The sequence below is a fragment of the Ips typographus genome, linkage group LG1 (genome assembly GCF_016097725.1).
Source record: "Ips typographus isolate SLU linkage group LG1, UJ_Ityp_2.0, whole genome shotgun sequence".
Classification (NCBI taxonomy): domain Eukaryota; kingdom Metazoa; phylum Arthropoda; class Insecta; order Coleoptera; family Curculionidae; genus Ips; species Ips typographus.
In genome coordinates this window covers 1,081,791-1,101,995 of record NC_138422.1, presented here as the reverse complement: position 1 = coordinate 1,101,995, position 20,205 = coordinate 1,081,791, and the positions used below count along the sequence as shown (strand labels likewise).

Below are 20,205 nucleotides of genomic sequence, written 5' to 3'. Positions count from 1 at the left end.
TTCTTACTCCAAGTGGGTTTTACAAGCGATTTTGTCCGTGACTGTATTCAAACTGTGTTTTTGGCAGTTCAAACTTTGACATCCATTTTTTCCATGACTGTATTAAATTTTGTAGTGTTGTTTTATGTTATCAGATAGGAAATTTAATGAGGATTCCAAAAACGTACTTAAAACAGTAATTTTCTTACTCCAAGTGGGTTTTACAAGCGATTTTGTCCGTGACTGTTTATTCAAACTGTGTTTTTGGCAGTTCAAACTTGACATCCATTTTTTCCCTGACTGTACTAAATTTTGTAGTGTTGTTTTATGTTATCAGATAGGAAATTTAATGAGGATTCCAAAAATGTACTTAAAACAGTCATTTTCTTACTCCAAGTGGGTTTTACAAGCGATTTTGTCCGTGACTGTTTATTCAAACTGTGTTTTTAGCAGTTTAAACTTTGACATCCATTTTTTCCCTGACTGTATTAAATTTTGTAGTGTTGTTTTATGTTATCAGATAGGAAATTTAATGAGGATTCCAAAAATGTACTTAAAACAGTCATTTTCTTACTCCAAGTGGGTTTTACAAGCGATTTTGTCCGTGACTGTTTATTCAAACTGTGTTTTTAGCAGTTTAAACTTTGACATCCATTTTTTCCCTGACTGTATTAAATTTTGTAGTGTTGTTTTATGTTATCAGATAGGAAATTTAATGAGGATTCCAAAAATGTACTTAAAACAGTCATTTTCTTACTCCAAGTGGGTTTTACAAGCGATTTTGTCCGTGACTGTTTATTCAAACTGTGTTTTTAGCAGTTTAAACTTTGACATCCATTTTTTCCCTGACTGTATTAAATTTTGTAGTGTTGTTTTATGTTATCAGATAGGAAATTTAATGAGGATTCCAAAAATGTACTTAAAACAGTCATTTTCTTACTCCAAGTGGGTTTTACAAGCGATTTTGTCCGTGACTGTTTATTCAAACTGTGTTTTTAGCAGTTTAAACTTTGACATCCATTTTTTCCCTGACTGTATTAAATTTTGTAGTGTTGTTTTATGTTATCAGATAGGAAATTTAATGAGGATTCCAAAAATGTACTTAAAACAGTCATTTTCATACTCCAAGTGGGTTTTACAAGCGATTTTGTCCGTGACTGTATTCAAACTGTGTTTTTGGCAGTTCAAACTTTGACATCCATTTTTTCCATGACTGTATTAAATTTTGTAGTGTTGTTTTATGTTATCAGATAGGAAATTTAATGAGGATTCCAAAAATGTACTTAAAATAGTCATTTTCTCACTCTAAGTTGGTTTTACAAGCGATTTTGTCCGTGACTGTATTCAAACTGTGTTTTTAGCAGTTCAAACTTTGACATCCATTTTTTCCCTGACTGTATTAAATTTTGTAGTGTTGTTTTATGTTATCAGATAGGAAATTTAATGAGGATTCCAAAAATGTACTTAAAACAGTCATTTTCATACTCCAAGTGGGTTTTACAAGCGATTTTGTCCGTGACTGTATTCAAACTGTGTTTTTGGCAGTTCAAACTTTGACATCCATTTTTTCCATGACTGTATTAAATTTTGTAGTGTTGTTTTATGTTATCAGATAGGAAATTTAATGAGGATTCCAAAAATGTACTTAAAATAGTCATTTTCTCACTCTAAGTTGGTTTTACAAGCGATTTTGTCCGTGACTGTATTCAAACTGTGTTTTTAGCAGTTCAAACTTTGACATCCATTTTTTCCCTGACTGTATTAAATTTTGTAGTGTTGTTTTATGTTATCAGATAGGAAATTTAATCAGGATTCCAAAAATGTACTTAAAACAGTCATTTTCTTACTCCAAGTGGGTTTTACAAGCGATTTTGTCCGTGACTATTCAAACTGTGTTTTTGACAGTTCATACTTTGACACCCATTTTTTACCTGACTGTATTAAATTTTGTAGTGTTGTTTTATGTTATCAGATAGGAAATTTAATCAGGATTCTAAAAATGTACTTAAAACAGTCATTTTCTTACTCCAAGTGGGTTTTACAAGCGATTTTGTCCGTGACTGTTTATTCAAACTGTGTTTTTGACAGTTCAAACTTTGACATCCATTTTTTCCCTGACTGTATTAAATTTTGTAGTGTTGTTTTATGTTATCAGATAGGAAATTTAATGAGGATTCCAAAAACGTACTTAAAACAGTAATTTTCTTACTCCAAGTGGGTTTTACAAGCGATTTTGTCCGTGACTGTTTATTCAAACTGTGTTTTTGGCAGTTCAAACTTGACATCCATTTTTTCCCTGACTGTACTAAATTTTGTAGTGTTGTTTTATGTTATCAGATAGGAAATTTAATGAGGATTCCAAAAATGTACTTAAAACAGTCATTTTTTTACTCCAAGTGGGTTTTACAAGCGATTTTGTCCGTGACTGTTTATTCAAACTGTGTTTTTAGCAGTTTAAACTTTGACATCCATTTTTTCCCTAACTGTATTAAATTTTGTAGTGTTGTTTTATGTTATCAGATAGGAAATTTAATGAGGATTCCAAAAATGTACTTAATTACAGTCATTTTCTTACTCCAAGTGGGTTTTACAAGCGATTTTGTCCGTGACTGTATTCAAACTGTGTTTTTGGCAGTTCAAACTTTGACATCCATTTTTTCCATGACTGTATTAAATTTTGTAGTGTTGTTTTATGTTATCAGATAGGAAATTTAATGAGGATTCCAAAAATGTACTTAAAATAGTCATTTTCTCACTCTAAGTTGGTTTTACAAGCGATTTTGTCCGTGACTGTATTCAAACTGTGTTTTTAGCAGTTCAAACTTTGACATCCATTTTTTCCCTGACTGTATTAAATTTTGTAGTGTTGTTTTATGTTATCAGATAGGAAATTTAATCAGGATTCCAAAAATGTACTTAAAACAGTCATTTTCTTACTCCAAGTGGGTTTTACAAGCGATTTTGTCCGTGACTATTCAAACTGTGTTTTTGACAGTTCATACTTTGACACCCATTTTTTACCTGACTGTATTAAATTTTGTAGTGTTGTTTTATGTTATCAGATAGGAAATTTAATCAGGATTCTAAAAATGTACTTAAAACAGTCATTTTCTTACTCCAAGTGGGTTTTACAAGCGATTTTGTCCGTGACTGTTTATTCAAACTGTGTTTTTGACAGTTCAAACTTTGACATCCATTTTTTCCCTGACTGTATTAAATTTTGTAGTGTTGTTTTATGTTATCAGATAGGAAATTTAATGAGGATTCCAAAAACGTACTTAAAACAGTAATTTTCTTACTCCAAGTGGGTTTTACAAGCGATTTTGTCCGTGACTGTTTATTCAAACTGTGTTTTTGGCAGTTCAAACTTGACATCCATTTTTTCCCTGACTGTACTAAATTTTGTAGTGTTGTTTTATGTTATCAGATAGGAAATTTAATGAGGATTCCAAAAATGTACTTAAAACAGTCATTTTTTTACTCCAAGTGGGTTTTACAAGCGATTTTGTCCGTGACTGTTTATTCAAACTGTGTTTTTAGCAGTTTAAACTTTGACATCCATTTTTTCCCTAACTGTATTAAATTTTGTAGTGTTGTTTTATGTTATCAGATAGGAAATTTAATGAGGATTCCAAAAATGTACTTAATTACAGTCATTTTCTTACTCCAAGTGGGTTTTACAAGCGATTTTGTCCGTGACTGTATTCAAACTGTGTTTTTGGCAGTTCAAACTTTGACATCCATTTTTTCCATGACTGTATTAAATTTTGTAGTGTTGTTTTATGTTATCAGATAGGAAATTTAATGAGGATTCCAAAAACGTACTTAAAACAGTAATTTTCTTACTCCAAGTGGGTTTTACAAGCGATTTTGTCCGTGACTGTTTATTCAAACTGTGTTTTTGGCAGTTCAAACTTGACATCCATTTTTTCCCTGACTGTACTAAATTTTGTAGTGTTGTTTTATGTTATCAGATAGGAAATTTAATGAGGATTCCAAAAATGTACTTAAAACAGTCATTTTCTTACTCCAAGTGGGTTTTACAAGCGATTTTGTCCGTGACTGTTTATTCAAACTGTGTTTTTAGCAGTTTAAACTTTGACATCCATTTTTTCCCTGACTGTATTAAATTTTGTAGTGTTGTTTTATGTTATCAGATAGGAAATTTAATGAGGATTCCAAAAATGTACTTAAAACAGTCATTTTCTTACTCCAAGTGGGTTTTACAAGCGATTTTGTCCGTGACTGTTTATTCAAACTGTGTTTTTAGCAGTTTAAACTTTGACATCCATTTTTTCCCTGACTGTATTAAATTTTGTAGTGTTGTTTTATGTTATCAGATAGGAAATTTAATGAGGATTCTAAAAATGTACTTAATTACAGTCATTTTCTTACTCCAAGTGGGTTTTACAAGCGATTTTGTCCGTGACTGTATTCAAACTGTGTTTTTGACAGTTCAAACTTTGACATCCATTTTTTCCCTGACTGTATTAAATTTTGTAGTGTTGTTTTATGTTATCAGATAGGAAATTTAATGAGGATTCCAAAAACGTACTTAAAACAGTAATTTTCTTACTCCAAGTGGGTTTTACAAGCGATTTTGTCCGTGACTGTTTATTCAAACTGTGTTTTTGGCAGTTCAAACTTGACATCCATTTTTTCCCTGACTGTACTAAATTTTGTAGTGTTGTTTTATGTTATCAGATAGGAAATTTAATGAGGATTCCAAAAATGTACTTAAAACAGTCATTTTTTTACTCCAAGTGGGTTTTACAAGCGATTTTGTCCGTGACTGTTTATTCAAACTGTGTTTTTAGCAGTTTAAACTTTGACATCCATTTTTTCCCTAACTGTATTAAATTTTGTAGTGTTGTTTTATGTTATCAGATAGGAAATTTAATGAGGATTCCAAAAATGTACTTAATTACAGTCATTTTCTTACTCCAAGTGGGTTTTACAAGCGATTTTGTCCGTGACTGTATTCAAACTGTGTTTTTGGCAGTTCAAACTTTGACATCCATTTTTTCCATGACTGTATTAAATTTTGTAGTGTTGTTTTATGTTATCAGATAGGAAATTTAATGAGGATTCCAAAAACGTACTTAAAACAGTAATTTTCTTACTCCAAGTGGGTTTTACAAGCGATTTTGTCCGTGACTGTTTATTCAAACTGTGTTTTTGGCAGTTCAAACTTGACATCCATTTTTTCCCTGACTGTACTAAATTTTGTAGTGTTGTTTTATGTTATCAGATAGGAAATTTAATGAGGATTCCAAAAATGTACTTAAAACAGTCATTTTCTTACTCCAAGTGGGTTTTACAAGCGATTTTGTCCGTGACTGTTTATTCAAACTGTGTTTTTAGCAGTTTAAACTTTGACATCCATTTTTTCCCTGACTGTATTAAATTTTGTAGTGTTGTTTTATGTTATCAGATAGGAAATTTAATGAGGATTCCAAAAATGTACTTAAAACAGTCATTTTCTTACTCCAAGTGGGTTTTACAAGCGATTTTGTCCGTGACTGTTTATTCAAACTGTGTTTTTAGCAGTTTAAACTTTGACATCCATTTTTTCCCTGACTGTATTAAATTTTGTAGTGTTGTTTTATGTTATCAGATAGGAAATTTAATGAGGATTCCAAAAATGTACTTAAAACAGTCATTTTCTTACTCCAAGTGGGTTTTACAAGCGATTTTGTCCGTGACTGTTTATTCAAACTGTGTTTTTAGCAGTTTAAACTTTGACATCCATTTTTTCCCTGACTGTATTAAATTTTGTAGTGTTGTTTTATGTTATCAGATAGGAAATTTAATGAGGATTCCAAAAATGTACTTAAAACAGTCATTTTCTTACTCCAAGTGGGTTTTACAAGCGATTTTGTCCGTGACTGTTTATTCAAACTGTGTTTTTAGCAGTTTAAACTTTGACATCCATTTTTTCCCTGACTGTATTAAATTTTGTAGTGTTGTTTTATGTTATCAGATAGGAAATTTAATGAGGATTCCAAAAATGTACTTAAAACAGTCATTTTCATACTCCAAGTGGGTTTTACAAGCGATTTTGTCCGTGACTGTATTCAAACTGTGTTTTTGGCAGTTCAAACTTTGACATCCATTTTTTCCATGACTGTATTAAATTTTGTAGTGTTGTTTTATGTTATCAGATAGGAAATTTAATGAGGATTCCAAAAATGTACTTAAAATAGTCATTTTCTCACTCTAAGTTGGTTTTACAAGCGATTTTGTCCGTGACTGTATTCAAACTGTGTTTTTAGCAGTTCAAACTTTGACATCCATTTTTTCCCTGACTGTATTAAATTTTGTAGTGTTGTTTTATGTTATCAGATAGGAAATTTAATGAGGATTCCAAAAATGTACTTAAAACAGTCATTTTCTTACTCCAAGTGGGTTTTACAAGCGATTTTGTCCGTGACTGTTTATTCAAACTGTGTTTTTGGCAGTTCAAACTTTGACATCCATTTTTTCCCTGACTGTATTAAATTTTGTAGTATTCTTTTATGTTATCAGATAGGAAGTTTAATGAGGATTTCAAAAATTTGCTTAAAACAGTCATTTTCTTACTCCAAGTGGGTTTTACAGACGATTTTGTCCCTGACTTTTCTTTCAAATTGTGTCTCTGGCATTTTATATTTTGACACCCCTTTTCTCCCTGACTTTACTTAATTTTGTAGTGATTTTTCATGTCATTAGATAGAAATTTTAATGGGAATTAGAAAAATATGATTCGGTCACTCCAAGTGGGTTTTACAGGCAATTAGTCCTTTAAACCGTGTTCAAGATTTAGATCACAAATTTACTAACTTAACAAACCAGTTTTTCCTGAATTACTCGAAAACGGTGACTGTTTAAAAAAAATTGCAGGGGACCAAAAATGTTTTTGGTCACCCTGTACACATTTTTTGAAATAGAATTTTTTGCTCAACACTACTGGAAAGAGGAGCTCAAGACGGCTAATTTAAGCGATTCAACTTCCCTGAACTCCCAAAAGTTGACCGAATTACAGGCTGTTTAAACCAGAATTTCAACTGATTTGAAATTTTCTTGCACCAAACCAGTTTTTCCTAAATAACTCGAAAATTTTGAGAAAAAGCTGAAATTTTTGTAAAGAACTGCTAACTCATCCCTGGAGTTTCACAGTCCGTCAGTGCCGCTACTATACAGGGGGTTCATGAAACGTATAGTGATTCAGATTTATGACTTTTCAAATTAACGACAGTCAGGACAGGAAAATAATATTTTTCAAGCAAATTTCAATTAGACCCATAAATTTACTGGTAAAATTGCTACATTTTTCTGTCACAATGAATTTTACTTTACCTTACCGGTAAATAACCGATCCTGGTAAATTTACGCCCATCGCTACAATACGCTAAATATGATCGACTGCAATCGGTAAACAATCGCGCGATCTCTGACTTGATGGTGACGTAAACATTGCGCTTATGGGATTAAACAATCCTTTACTGTTTACCGTCCTTGATTCCTCTTCACCAATCAGAAGGTAATCTGACAGTTATCACGTGACTGCGCATATTGTACACAATGGAGTGCCACGAGACAATTGTCAAACTTAAGTCCAGGAAGGAATAACTGAAAAGTTTTAATGTCCTCACTGTCACTTCTCTTGAGACAGAGAGTGTATACACTTTGTTGCAATATTATTTTATTGCTCATATCTCTAAAACTTATTTACCTTAGGAGAGTAACAATAAAGAAACTGAAGACAAGCCTTTATTATTATTATTTAAAAAAATAACAACATTATAGTATCAAATACAAAAATTTCAAAAGTTACTCTTAACTCTAAAAAAAAAACAAATCAAAAAATATTAAGGACTGTAAAGGAGTCACTTTCACAAAATGAGCCGACAACATGCCTATAAAAATGTCTTATAGCTAAAAGTCCCTTATTGATTTGGAAATCACAATATGCTGAACACAAAAGCAAGAGATCTTATACCACTACCAACTGGCGGCTTCTAAAATTCACTGTTGGCAACACTACAATAATACCAACTTAATTAAACAAGGCAATTTTCTTTAGGAACTGGACATAACAATTTAAGATTTATATTAATACTATTTTCATTGCACTTAGTTGGGAAACTTAAAGTAGGGTTACTTGCCCCAAATTGGCTGAAATAACCATTTCCATCACAGACTGAAACACCACTTGTACATTAGCAGTGTCAGTAGCAGTACAAAAGTGGGGGTACAACACCTTCCTTGAGTCTCCATTCTTCAAAATGAACTTATGCTGAATAAACAAGGCGCCGCGGTCTACATCTTTGTCAGGTCCTTTATAATCAGGAAAGTACAGTCTTAAATGCCTATTTGAGTAGAGAATTTTCTCCCTGAAGAGATCAAACTTGTTGAGAAACAGCACAAAAGAAGCGTCGCGAAAAAATGGATTATTAACAATCTGTCCAAACAAGTTTAGACTTTCTTCCATGCGATTGACTGTAGGATCTTCAATAAGTGTCATATCATAACCACTTAAAGAAATTACAAACAGTACAGCCTTGACATCATCAAAACAGTAAATCCACTTTCGCCTTTGAGACCTCTGACCACCCACATCATACATGTTAATAATCATATCTTGAATACGGAATTGGGTCTCAATAATTCCTTGAGTGCGCACTCTGGCTCTTAAAACATCAGTGGAACTTGGCACATATTTTGGATCACAGATTCGTTCCATGTTTTCAAACAGGTATAAAGCAGAATCATTCAGTTCATATTCATAACCTCTAGCTACAGCCAGCCTAACTCCCCGGTCTGACCATAAAGCTTGCAGTGAGGCAGCAATCGATGGCAAAACTGTAAAACTCATATCAAAACAGCTGTCGGCCGCCAAAACGTTTTTCGCATGCGCCTTATTTCTGATGTGCTCCAAGTTAATCCTAAGCAGCCCCATACCAGCCAAAACATACTTCATGGAAGACAGAAGATTATCCAATACAGTTGGTCTGAAGCTATTCAATTCACACTGGGTAAATCCATCGGCATGAATAATTTTCATTTGTTTTACCAGGGTGCTTTTGCCGCTCTCGCCAGCACCCAACAGCAGAATTTTAATCACATTGCTTTGTTGTCGAGCCAACTCACACAGTTGTCTATCAATTTCTTCGCTGCGCCTTTTAGCTTTGCCCTGTTCTCGCTCCAGCGTTAAACAAGCCCCCATAGTGGACACATTACGAATCATACAACACAAAAAGTTAGAGTTTAGCAGTTTGAAGTTGGAGAAAGGATTTAAAGGGACCTCAAGGTCATGTCCCTTTAAACTAACCAGTTTTTCTGATGGTTACTGGATTGAACTAACACGGCACTAACCTATGTAGCTGTGTGGTGTAATTTTTCTGTAGAAATTAAAGGACTACTTTGCAAAACATTTGCAGCCAAAAACGCTAAACGTTGATAAACAACAACAAAAAATTGTGTAAATTAATTTTTAGGTTAATTAATTCCACGCCGTGTTTATCGCCCCCTTCGGGAGATGACCTTAATCACTACAGATCAGTACTAGAGACAGAGAAAAAAATCACGTGACTGATTACGGCTTAACTGGCGACGATCACGTGCAGAGACGGAAAAAAATTGGCATTTTTTTGACATTGTACGACGTTGCCATTGCATTTTGTGTGGCTTATAGGAGCTGTGCTTAGTTGCCACATCATAGGCAAATTGGAATAGTTAAATAAAAACAATTAATTTGATAAAATCCTAAACAGAACAAGTACAACGCCGAAAGTTTATTGAGAAAACACATTAGTGTTTTGTGCGTGGCGAAGAAATGTTGAAATAAATATTCGGTTTAATTTTTTAAACCCCTACAGCCTAAAAACAACCTTTCTATTTGCCCTTTTGCATATAGTTAATAGTTTTGATTTAAAAATTTACATTAATTTCCGGTCCTTATGAAGCCCAAACTTCCTCAGGTTTCCGTAATAGTGATATTAAAATCAATTTAAAATGAGACAACCTAACAACACTTTACTGTGCACCAAGGGGACATGAGACAAATCAGAATGTATAAATGGCAAGTCAGCTCTTAATTCAATAAGCACATTTTCATAATGTAAACTGCAGGCAATCACTGAACAAACACTGCATCCTAACTTTGCTATCTGGCCTGGCTATTGGGTTCACTGTGGCTTATGTGGCCTTAAGTCAACAAATTACAATAACGGACCCCCATTCCAGCTATGAGCTGGATTTTCTAGATGGTCCCACTGTGGATCCAGGTAGGACAAATCTAAACTCACACGATAAACAAAACTAAAACACTTTGATGTAGGAATACATGCAAAGAATGAGGAATTTCATTTGCTGGAAGACAGTTCGGTGGCAGACAAACTGTATCGGGATGTGAGAGTGCTGTGCTGGATTATGACAGGGCCCAGCAATCACGAGAAAAGAGCTAAACATGTGAAGAACACCTGGGGAAAACGGTGCAATGTTTTACTGTTTATGAGCTCTAAAGAAGGTAAGTGATGTTTAAATTTTGCTTTTTTTTGTGTTACAAATGCTGATAGTTGTTGTGTTTATCTGTGTGTGACTTCCTGCAGTTTTATCTCCTTCACAGGGTCTGTTTTAAAGTGATTTCCTTATTTGAATTGTTGTGACAATCTACAGGATGTGTTTTAAATTTCTTACTAATATAATAAGTTACTAAACAGTTTAAACAGTCAAAAACATTTGTTTTGACACTCTATGTATAGAGTCTGCAGAGAGAATTTGAGGTCATGATAATGTAATTTAACTTTCCATTATCTGATAATTTAACTGTACCTGATTTTAAAATGCCTTAAAAATGAATTTAGTTTTTATGACATTTATTTCTATTTATTATGACTGTTAAAACATTTTTTATGACATTTGAGCTTCAAAGTAGAATAAAAAGTGAAATGGCTTGTCATATAAAAATGTATTGCTGTAATGTCTCTGTGATGTCGTTTGATTTCTTTAAGACACCAGAAATGCCTAAAAAGTCAATTTTGACAACTCCAAAACAGAAAAACTGTGATTGACTGTATTTGACGATTTTCGGACAATTTTCAGTCCTTATGACGTCATTTCTGACAAATTCTTGATGAAAACAGTCTCTGTGACGTCGTTTGACTACTTTAAGACACCAGAAATGCCTAAAAAGTCAATTTTGACAACTCTAACACAGAAAATCATTTTTTACTGTATTGGACACTTTTCGGACAATTTTCAGTCCTTATGACGTCATTTCTGACAAATGCTTGATGAAAACAGTCTCTGTGATGTCGTTTGACTATTTCAAGACACCAGAAATACTTTAAACGTAAATTTTGACAACTCTAGACAGAAAATATTTTTTTACTGTATTTGACACTTTTTGGTCAGTTTTCAATCTTTTTGGCGTCATTTCTGACAATATCTAGTCAGAAGCTGTCACTGTGACGTCATTTGACTAATTCAAGACACTAAAAAGGATTCAAACGTCAATTTTGACAATTTTAACACCGAAAAACAATAGTTGACTGTATTTGACACTTTTCGGACATTTTCAGTCGTTATGACATTAATTCTGACAATTTTTAGACGAAAACAGTCTCTGTGACGTCATTTGACTACTTTAAGACCCCAGAAATGCCTAAAAAGTCAATTTTGACAACTCTAACACAGAAAATCATTTTTTACTGTATTGGACACTTTTCGGACAATTTTCAGTCCTTATGACGTCATTTCTGACAAATGCTTGATGAAAACAGTCTCTGTGATGTCGTTTGACTATTTCAAGACACCAGAAATACTTTAAACGTAAATTTTGACAACTCTAGACAGAAAATCTTTTTTTACTGTATTTGACACTTTTTGGTCAGTTTTCAATCTTTTTGGCGTCATTTCTGACAAATTCTAGTCAGAAGCGGTCACTGTGACGACATTTGACTAATTCAAGACACTAAAAAGGCTTCAAACGTCAATTTTGACAATTTTAACACCGAAAAACAATAGTTGACTGTATTTGACACTTTTCGGACATTTTCAGTCCTTATGACATTAATTCTGACAATTTTTAGACGAAAACAGTCTCTGTGACGTCATTTGACTACTTTAAGACCCCAGAAATGCCTAAAAAGTCAATTTTGACAACTCAAACACAGAAAAACAGTTATTGACTGTATTTGATACTTTTCGGACAATTTTCAGTCCTCATGACGTCATTTCTGACAAATTCTTGATGAAAACAGTCTCTGTGACGTCGTTTGACTACTTAAAGACAGCAGAAATGCCTAAAAAGTCAATTTTGACAACCCTAAAACAGAAAAACTGCGATTGACTGTATTTGACGATTTTCGGACATTTTTCAGTCTTTATGACGTCAATTTTGACAATTTCAAGATGAAAACAGTCTCTGTGACGTCGTTTGACTACTTTAAGACACCAGAAATGCCTAAAAAGTCAATTTTGACAACTCTAACACAGAAAAACATTTTTTACTGTATTGGACACTTTTCGGACAATTTTCAGTCCTTATGACGTCATTTCTGAAAAATTCTTGATGAAAACAGTCTCTGTGACGTCGTTTGACTACTTAAAGACAGCAGAAATGCCTAAAAAGTCAATTTTGACAACTCCAAAACAGAAAAACTGTGATTGACTGTATTTGACGATTTTCGGACATTTTTTAATCTTTATGACGTCAATTCTGACAATTTCTAGAGAAAACAGTATCTGTGACGTTGTTTGACTACTTTAAGACACCAGAAATGCCTAAAAAGTCAATTTTGACAACTCTAACACAGAAAAACATTTTTTACTGTATTGGACACTTTTCGGACAATTTTCAGTCCTTATGACGTAATTTCTGACAAATTCTTGATGAAAACAGTCTCTGTGACGTCGTTTGACTACTTAAAGACAGCAGAAATGCCTAAAAAGTCAATTTTGATAACTCCAAAACAGAAAAACTGTGATTGACTGTATTTGACACTTTTCGGACATTTTTCAGTCTTTATGACGTCAATTCTGACAATTTTTAGACGAAAACAGTCTCTGTGACGTCATTTGACTACTTTAAGACACCAGAAATGCCTAAAAAGTCAATTTTGACAACTCCAAAACAGAAAAACTGTGATTGATTGTATTTCACGATTTTCGGACATTTTTCAGTCTTTATGACATCAATTCTGACAATTTCTAGAGAAAACAGTCTCTGTGACGTCGTTTGACTACTTTAAGACACCAGAAATGCCTAAAAAGTCAATTTTGACAACTCTAACACAGAAAAACATTTTTTACTGTATTGGACACTTTTCGGACAATTTTCAGTCCTTATGACGTCATTTCTGAAAAATTCTTGATGAAAACAGTCTCTGTGACGTCGTTTGACTACTTAAAGACAGCAGAAATGCCTAAAAAGTCAATTTTGACAACTCCAAAACAGAAAAACTGTGATTGACTGTATTTGACGATTTTCGGACATTTTTTAATCTTTATGACGTCAATTCTGACAATTTCTAGAGAAAACAGTATCTGTGACGTTGTTTGACTACTTTAAGACACCAGAAATGCCTAAAAAGTCAATTTTGACAACTCTAACACAGAAAAACATTTTTTACTGTATTGGACACTTTTCGGACAATTTTCAGTCCTTATGACGTAATTTCTGACAAATTCTTGATGAAAACAGTCTCTGTGACGTCGTTTGACTACTTTAAGACCCCAGAAATGCCTAAAAAGTCAATTTTGACAACTCAAACACAGAAAAACAGTTATTGACTGTATTTGATACTTTTCGGACAATTTTCAGTCCTCATGACGTCATTTCTGACAAATTCTTGATGAAAACAGTCTCTGTGACGTCGTTTGACTACTTAAAGACAGCAGAAATGCCTAAAAAGTCAATTTTGACAACCCTAAAACAGAAAAACTGCGATTGACTGTATTTGACGATTTTCGGACATTTTTCAGTCTTTATGACGTCAATTTTGACAATTTCAAGATGTAAACAGTCTCTGTGACGTCGTTAGACTACTTTAAGACACCAGAAATGCCTAAAAAGTAAATTTTGACAACTCTAACACAGAAAAACATTTTTTTACTGTATTGGACAATTTTCACTCCTTATGACGTAATTTCTGACAATTTCTAGATACAAACAGTCTCTGTGACGTCGTTTGACTACTTTAAGACAGCAGAAATGCCTAAAAAGTCAATTTTGACAACCCTAAAACAGAAAAACTGCGATTGACTGTATTTGACGATTTTCGGACATTTTTCAGTCTTTATGACGTCAATTTTGACAATTTCAAGATGAAAACAGTCTCTGTGACGTCGTTTGACTACTTTAAGACACCAGAAATGCCTAAAAAGTCAATTTTGACAACTCTAACACAGAAAAACATTTTTTACTGTATTGGACACTTTTCGGACAATTTTCAGTCCTTATGACGTCATTTCTGAAAAATTCTTGATGAAAACAGTCTCTGTGACGTCGTTTGACTACTTAAAGACAGCAGAAATGCCTAAAAAGTCAATTTTGACAACTCCAAAACAGAAAAACTGTGATTGACTGTATTTGACGATTTTCGGACATTTTTTAATCTTTATGACGTCAATTCTGACAATTTCTAGAGAAAACAGTATCTGTGACGTTGTTTGACTACTTTAAGACACCAGAAATGCCTAAAAAGTCAATTTTGACAACTCTAACACAGAAAAACATTTTTTACTGTATTGGACACTTTTCGGACAATTTTCAGTCCTTATGACGTAATTTCTGACAAATTCTTGATGAAAACAGTCTCTGTGACGTCGTTTGACTACTTAAAGACAGCAGAAATGCCTAAAAAGTCAATTTTGATAACTCCAAAACAGAAAAACTGTGATTGACTGTATTTGACACTTTTCGGACATTTTTCAGTCTTTATGACGTCAATTCTGACAATTTTTAGACGAAAACAGTCTCTGTGACGTCATTTGACTACTTTAAGACACCAGAAATGCCTAAAAAGTCAATTTTGACAACTCCAAAACAGAAAAACTGTGATTGATTGTATTTCACGATTTTCGGACATTTTTCAGTCTTTATGACATCAATTCTGACAATTTCTAGAGAAAACAGTCTCTGTGACGTCGTTTGACTACTTTAAGACACCAGAAATACCTAAAAAGTCAATTTTGACAACTCTAACACAGAAAAACTGTAATTGACTGTATTTGACGATACAAGATTTAAAATTTAAATTCACCTTGGTCCAGACCGTTGATTTGAAGCTGTCTAGACTTCTCTCTTTTGTTTGAATTTGATATGACAACAATGTTGATGGATTATGACAACCAACAGATAAAGCTTTCCATCAAATATGCAAAGAATAGCTATTTAACAAGAAGAAAGTTGGACTCTTCCAACCAAAGTTAAAGAGACAATCGACTGATGTCGGCTTTGATCGCTAAATATCAGAATGTTGCCATATCTCAGATCACACCAAATATTTCTTTTAAAACATCAGTTTAAAGTTAATAATGATTTCTTCCAATGATTAAAAGGTGAACTGGCAACATGTTTTCCACCAAGGCAAACTGAGGCCGCCCAACATCAAAAGAATTATACGGGCTGTCCCTTCTTGTTAAATAGCTAGTCTTTGAAATATGTAGGCAAGAAAATTGACAGAAAAAGGATATATTGAACTTAAAGAAGCTTAGATTAACACTCAAGGGTGATGTTTATAATTCCCACTTTTTGTTTAATATATTCTATAGGGTGTTCCATTTAAAATGGTACAGTAGCCCTTTGAAAGTGGTTAGTACAACTTGAAAATCCTTACACTTTATAGTTCAAAGACTTTAACTGCATATTAACAGTAATATAATCAAACAATCTGGAATTGTAATTTTAAAATCAGGTTTTCCAGTCATCTGGTATTTAGATTCATAACTTTTGATCGGGTCACCAGTCAACAAGGGTCATAAATGTCAGGATGATTGATAATTTCAATTGTGTGTTAATGGTACTGATCTATATTCAAGGTATCCTGATTGGATTTTGTTTTCGTACGTTCTAGATCCATCTTTGCCTTCTGTGGCGTTGCCAGTGGGCGAAGGTCGTAAATTCCTCTGGGGCAAAACAAAACGCGCCTTTGAATACGTTTACCAGCATTATTTCGACAAAGCTGATTGGTTTCTTAAAGCGGACGATGACACGTAACACTATTTTAAAGCTCTCTTTAAATTTTTAAAATTTCGTTTTTGTGTAGGTACGTTATTTTGGAGAACTTAAGGTACATGTTGATGCCCTACAGCTCCAATCAATCCATATATTTTGGGTGTCGTTTCAAGCCGTATGTCAAACAAGGGTATATGAGTGGGGGAGCTGGTTATGTCCTGAGCAAAGAAGCCCTGAGACGTTTTGTCGAAGTGGGGCTATCGAAAAACTCTGGGTGTTCTGAAAGCGATAACGGCGCTGAAGATGTCGAAATGGGCAGGTGCATGGAGGCTGTCAAAGTGACAGCAGGTGATTCCAGAGATTCATTAGGACGAGGACGATTTTTCCCGTTTGTACCTGAACACCATCTCATTCCAGGACACGTGTCCAAAAGCTTCTGGTATTGGCAGTACATTTATTATGAAAACAAAGAGGTGAGTTTTACTGTTTACTGACTGGTTTATCATTGATCACACTCATTTAGGGAATGGAGTGTTGCTCCGACAACGCAGTGTCCTTCCACTATGTATCACCAAACCAGATGTACGTTTTAGAGTATTTAATCTACCATTTAAGACCTTACGGTATATCATTTCAAGTTAGTTTACCGTCTGAACAGACCGTACATTAACTTTAGAGTGAAAACTAAACAGTATTAATTGAAGGTAGACCGAATAGTTCCAACTTTAGATCCTCAAAACGATCAATTTTTAATGTGGCTTCCTTAGTAATTTCACTAGGAACAGTTTGGTTAGGAATTAGCACCACTTGCATTTGGGCGGCTAATGCCGCCCTCATTCCGTTGACGGAATCTTCAAAAACTAAACACTCTCCAGGTGGAGGTTTTCCTGGGAACCTGGACGCGCATACCAAATACTCATCGGGGTAGGGTTTGCTTTTGCGCACCTCCGGATCATCCCCACAAACCACGTGACTAAATAGTTTGATGATTTTCTTATGCCGGTCCGTTTTCACTTGAAATGAATGCGCTGCTGATGACGTCGCAATGGCGATAGGAATTCCATGCTGGTGTAAATGCTTGATAACTTTTTCAACACCCGGAATCAATTTCAAGTGGGGTAAGGCTCCCATCGAGTAGGTGCGGTATTTGGCTACGATTTCGTGGGGTTGCGCGTTCAGTCCGTATTTTTCTCTAGTGATTCGAGCGCCCTCTAAACTGGTCAAACCAACTACTTGACGGTAAAACTCTTCCTCAAATTCATGACCGTAATCTTGCATGGTTTTCTTATACGCTTCTTTGTACAGAGTTTCTGAGTCTAGAATGACTCCATCTAGGTCAAATATCACGTGAGTGGCTGGCTTAAATGTGGGACATGGGCATGGATGGCTCATCGAGTGAGTAGTTTTTACACTGAGAATTTAGGGGGTTTGAACATATCGTGTCATTGTCAGCGCGAAATTAGGTTAAGTTTAGTTAATTTAATGGTGAGTCCACGTTTTTTTTTGTGATTTGTGATTGAATCACAAACTATACGTGCTGAGATTTATCATTAAGAAGCAAATCCTAGTCACACGTTGCCAAAATGCTCAAAATGAAGCTATTAAGAGACCTACTGAATTTAGTATAGTGGCAACAAAGATTTACGCCTACAGATAAATGGAAATTCAAAATTAGTCATACAAAATCAACGATAAGAAGAGGAAAGTATTTAAAAAAAGGTAAAAGTCATATGATATACAGGGTGATTCGCGATGATGGTATATTAAAAGTATCTACACCATTTACACATGTAGTTTAGAAAGCGTCAGCTGAATTTTAGAAACCATAAGATGGATTTAAAAAATATCACTTGTATTTCAGAAAAGGTACTATCAATTTTAGAATGATAACTTTGATTTTCGAAATTGCAATTTGTATTTCAGATTAGTCACTTGTATTATAGAAAAGAGCAGTTGGATTTTAGACGTGGTCATTTGTAATTTGGAAAATTAAAGTTGAGCAAAAAAAGGAAATAAGTAAAAAAAGTAAATAGTTTAACGAATATTTTTAATAACATTGTGGTTTAAGCAGTGAAAAATCGATTTATCTCGAAAACCGTTTATTTTATCGAAATAAACGAAGAGTACAATTTTTCGATAAAAATGTCAAAAGTATTCATTAATGGCGTTTGCAGTTGAAAATAATGACAGCTGTCAAAGTTTAAGCAAATTGTGTCTTAGGTCCAGTTAGATCCTGCCTTTCGAAGACGAGATACCTGGTTTTCATGTCAAATAGAAGGTCTCTTTCGATAAAACATTAAACCCAATAATGATTACAATATACAAAGTGTTTCAAAAATTACAGCCAAAAAACGTTAATTGGAAGGCAGTTCTTTGGGGCTCAATATTTCCCTTAAGAGTGACTTTAAAAAAAAAATTATATGAACAAATCGTATTATTTTGACCGCCCCTGCATGCCCCCGAGAGATTGTCATATAGTTATGGGACACCCTGTATATTTTATAAATTAATACTCTCGATCTCAAACTAATCACATAGAAACACAAAAAAATCTGAAATTGAAATAACGCGTTCTAAAATACATGTGACCTTTTCTGAAATACAAGTGACGAATCTGAAATACAACTTACGTTTTCTAAAACCAAATTTACGATAATGAAATACAAGTTATAGATTCTGAAATCCAACTTATATTTTCAAAATCCAAGTGATATTTTCTAAACTACATGTGTAAATAGTGTAGAAAACAGCTCAGTATGTACTTGATTTTCTATATTATATTTTCCAATCAGAGCAGTCAGAGTAACAAAATGTCAGGATATTCCATTAAAATAATCTTATTTTCAAAACACATGCCACTTTCTGTAATCTGTTCTGCTCGAGTATTATCTGAACATCCTGTATAGATATGACATGAAATCTAGTAGCCTTTCTTATAAAGTGATCATATGACCAACTGTCAAGTTTATTCACATCCAGTTTTCTCTTCTTTCGTACTGACTGATTAATTTTGAATTTTCCAGAAAAAACTAAATACACAACGTTGCCATATTCGTTGCACCGTATATTCTAGTCATGTTGCATTTAAACTATATTAGGTCTGTTCGTAGAGAAAATCTCCAACCAGTAATCAGAGAAATAGATGGTCAGAAGTCAGAAAGTTTCTGAGTTGGAAACCAGTCAGGAATTGCCTCTGCGAACAAATCTATTATGAATTATATTATAGTGTACGCATTTTAGTAGACAGAACCAAGTGAATGTATGTATATTTTAGTTTACTTACTTTATAGTTTTTTAATTGTAACTAATGGCGTTTTCGATTTAACTGATCGGGTCAAGATCAGGAAATGCCGGATTTGGTTTGTCTTTGTTTTTTATGATTCACACTTTACAAATGTCAGAGAAAGCTGGGTGATTTAAAGCAGCCATTTTTCGCTCCGATAATCGAAAACGACATAACTGATATTATATTTTATCAGTTTGGCATCACTAGCCAACACAAAAACTCTCCTTGTCTTACGTAAAATTTTCTATACCTGTGAAGTATACAAAACCATATAGATATTATATTCTTGCCAGGATATTATTTTGTAATTGATTACGTTTATTACTTATACTTTCATATTGAAAGGAAAATAAAGTATTTCTTCTAAAACCAGTTATTATGTTTCATTCTATGGTCTAAAGTCGTTAAAACGAGGAAGATACTTACATGACCTGTGCACGTTTCTTGTTTCTTCACTGGTTGCACTCTAGCAATGAAATAATATTTTCTATGTCAAGTAATAGCCCAGGGCAGTATTCTGGGGCCACTACTCTTTGTAATTTACATGAACGATTTGAATTCTATAGCAAAAGAAAATGAAAAAATCGTCAACTTTGCAGATGACACAAATTTACTTGTAGGTCAAGAGGAAATCAACACTTTAATTCAGTCTGGAAAAGATCTGTTTATTAGGACTTCTGAGGGGTTTAAAAAAAAAAATTAGCTTATTTAAATATGGAAAAAACAAGTGTGATTATTTTTTCAACAAAACAAGGTACATTTGAGAAACCTAATGAAA

General features: G+C 33.7%; 2 protein-coding genes and 1 pseudogene across 3 annotated transcripts; 1 reads left to right on the top strand and 2 right to left on the bottom strand.

The window, feature by feature from the left end:
- Positions 1–7,718: 7,718 nt before the first annotated feature.
- On the bottom strand, positions 7,719–9,496 carry LOC145735677 (guanine nucleotide-binding protein G(o) subunit alpha-like). The gene has a single exon (XM_081989659.1). The coding sequence runs from the start codon at positions 9,206–9,208 to the stop codon at positions 8,108–8,110; it is 1,101 nt and encodes a 366-aa protein (XP_081845785.1). The 5' UTR covers positions 9,209–9,496; the 3' UTR covers positions 7,719–8,107.
- Positions 9,497–9,654: 158 nt separating this feature from the next.
- Positions 9,655–19,799, top strand: LOC145735695 (glycoprotein-N-acetylgalactosamine 3-beta-galactosyltransferase 1-like). 2 transcript variants are annotated; one of them, XR_014179745.1, is made up of 7 exons: positions 9,655–10,042; positions 10,093–10,247; positions 10,301–10,489; positions 16,041–16,179; positions 16,233–16,614; positions 16,665–18,366; positions 18,748–19,799. XR_014179745.1 is itself a non-coding variant. In XM_081989674.1 (6 exons), the coding sequence occupies exons 1-6, from the start codon at positions 10,017–10,019 to the stop codon at positions 16,809–16,811; spliced, it is 1,038 nt and encodes a 345-aa protein (XP_081845800.1). In that variant the 5' UTR covers positions 9,655–10,016; the 3' UTR covers positions 16,812–19,799. The 2 variants fall into 2 exon arrangements, 1 of the variants encoding a protein (XP_081845800.1); XM_081989674.1 differs by having other exon boundaries at positions 16,665–19,799.
- Positions 16,725–17,419, bottom strand: LOC145735748 (pseudouridine-5'-phosphatase pseudogene; annotated as a pseudogene).
- Positions 19,800–20,205: the final 406 nt, after the last annotated feature.

Coding starts and splice junctions, on each gene's coding strand:
- LOC145735677 (XM_081989659.1), bottom strand. CDS start 9,208: ATGATTCGTAATGTGTCCACTATGGGGGCTTGTTTAACGCTGGAGCGA.
- LOC145735695 (XM_081989674.1), top strand. CDS start 10,017: ATGAGACAAATCAGAATGTATAAATG. Junction 10,043..10,092: donor CAAATCAGAATGTATAAATG/GCAAGTCAGCTC, acceptor TGTAAACTGCAG/GCAATCACTGAACAAACACT. Junction 10,490..16,040: donor GTTTATGAGCTCTAAAGAAG/GTAAGTGATGTT, acceptor CGTACGTTCTAG/ATCCATCTTTGCCTTCTGTG.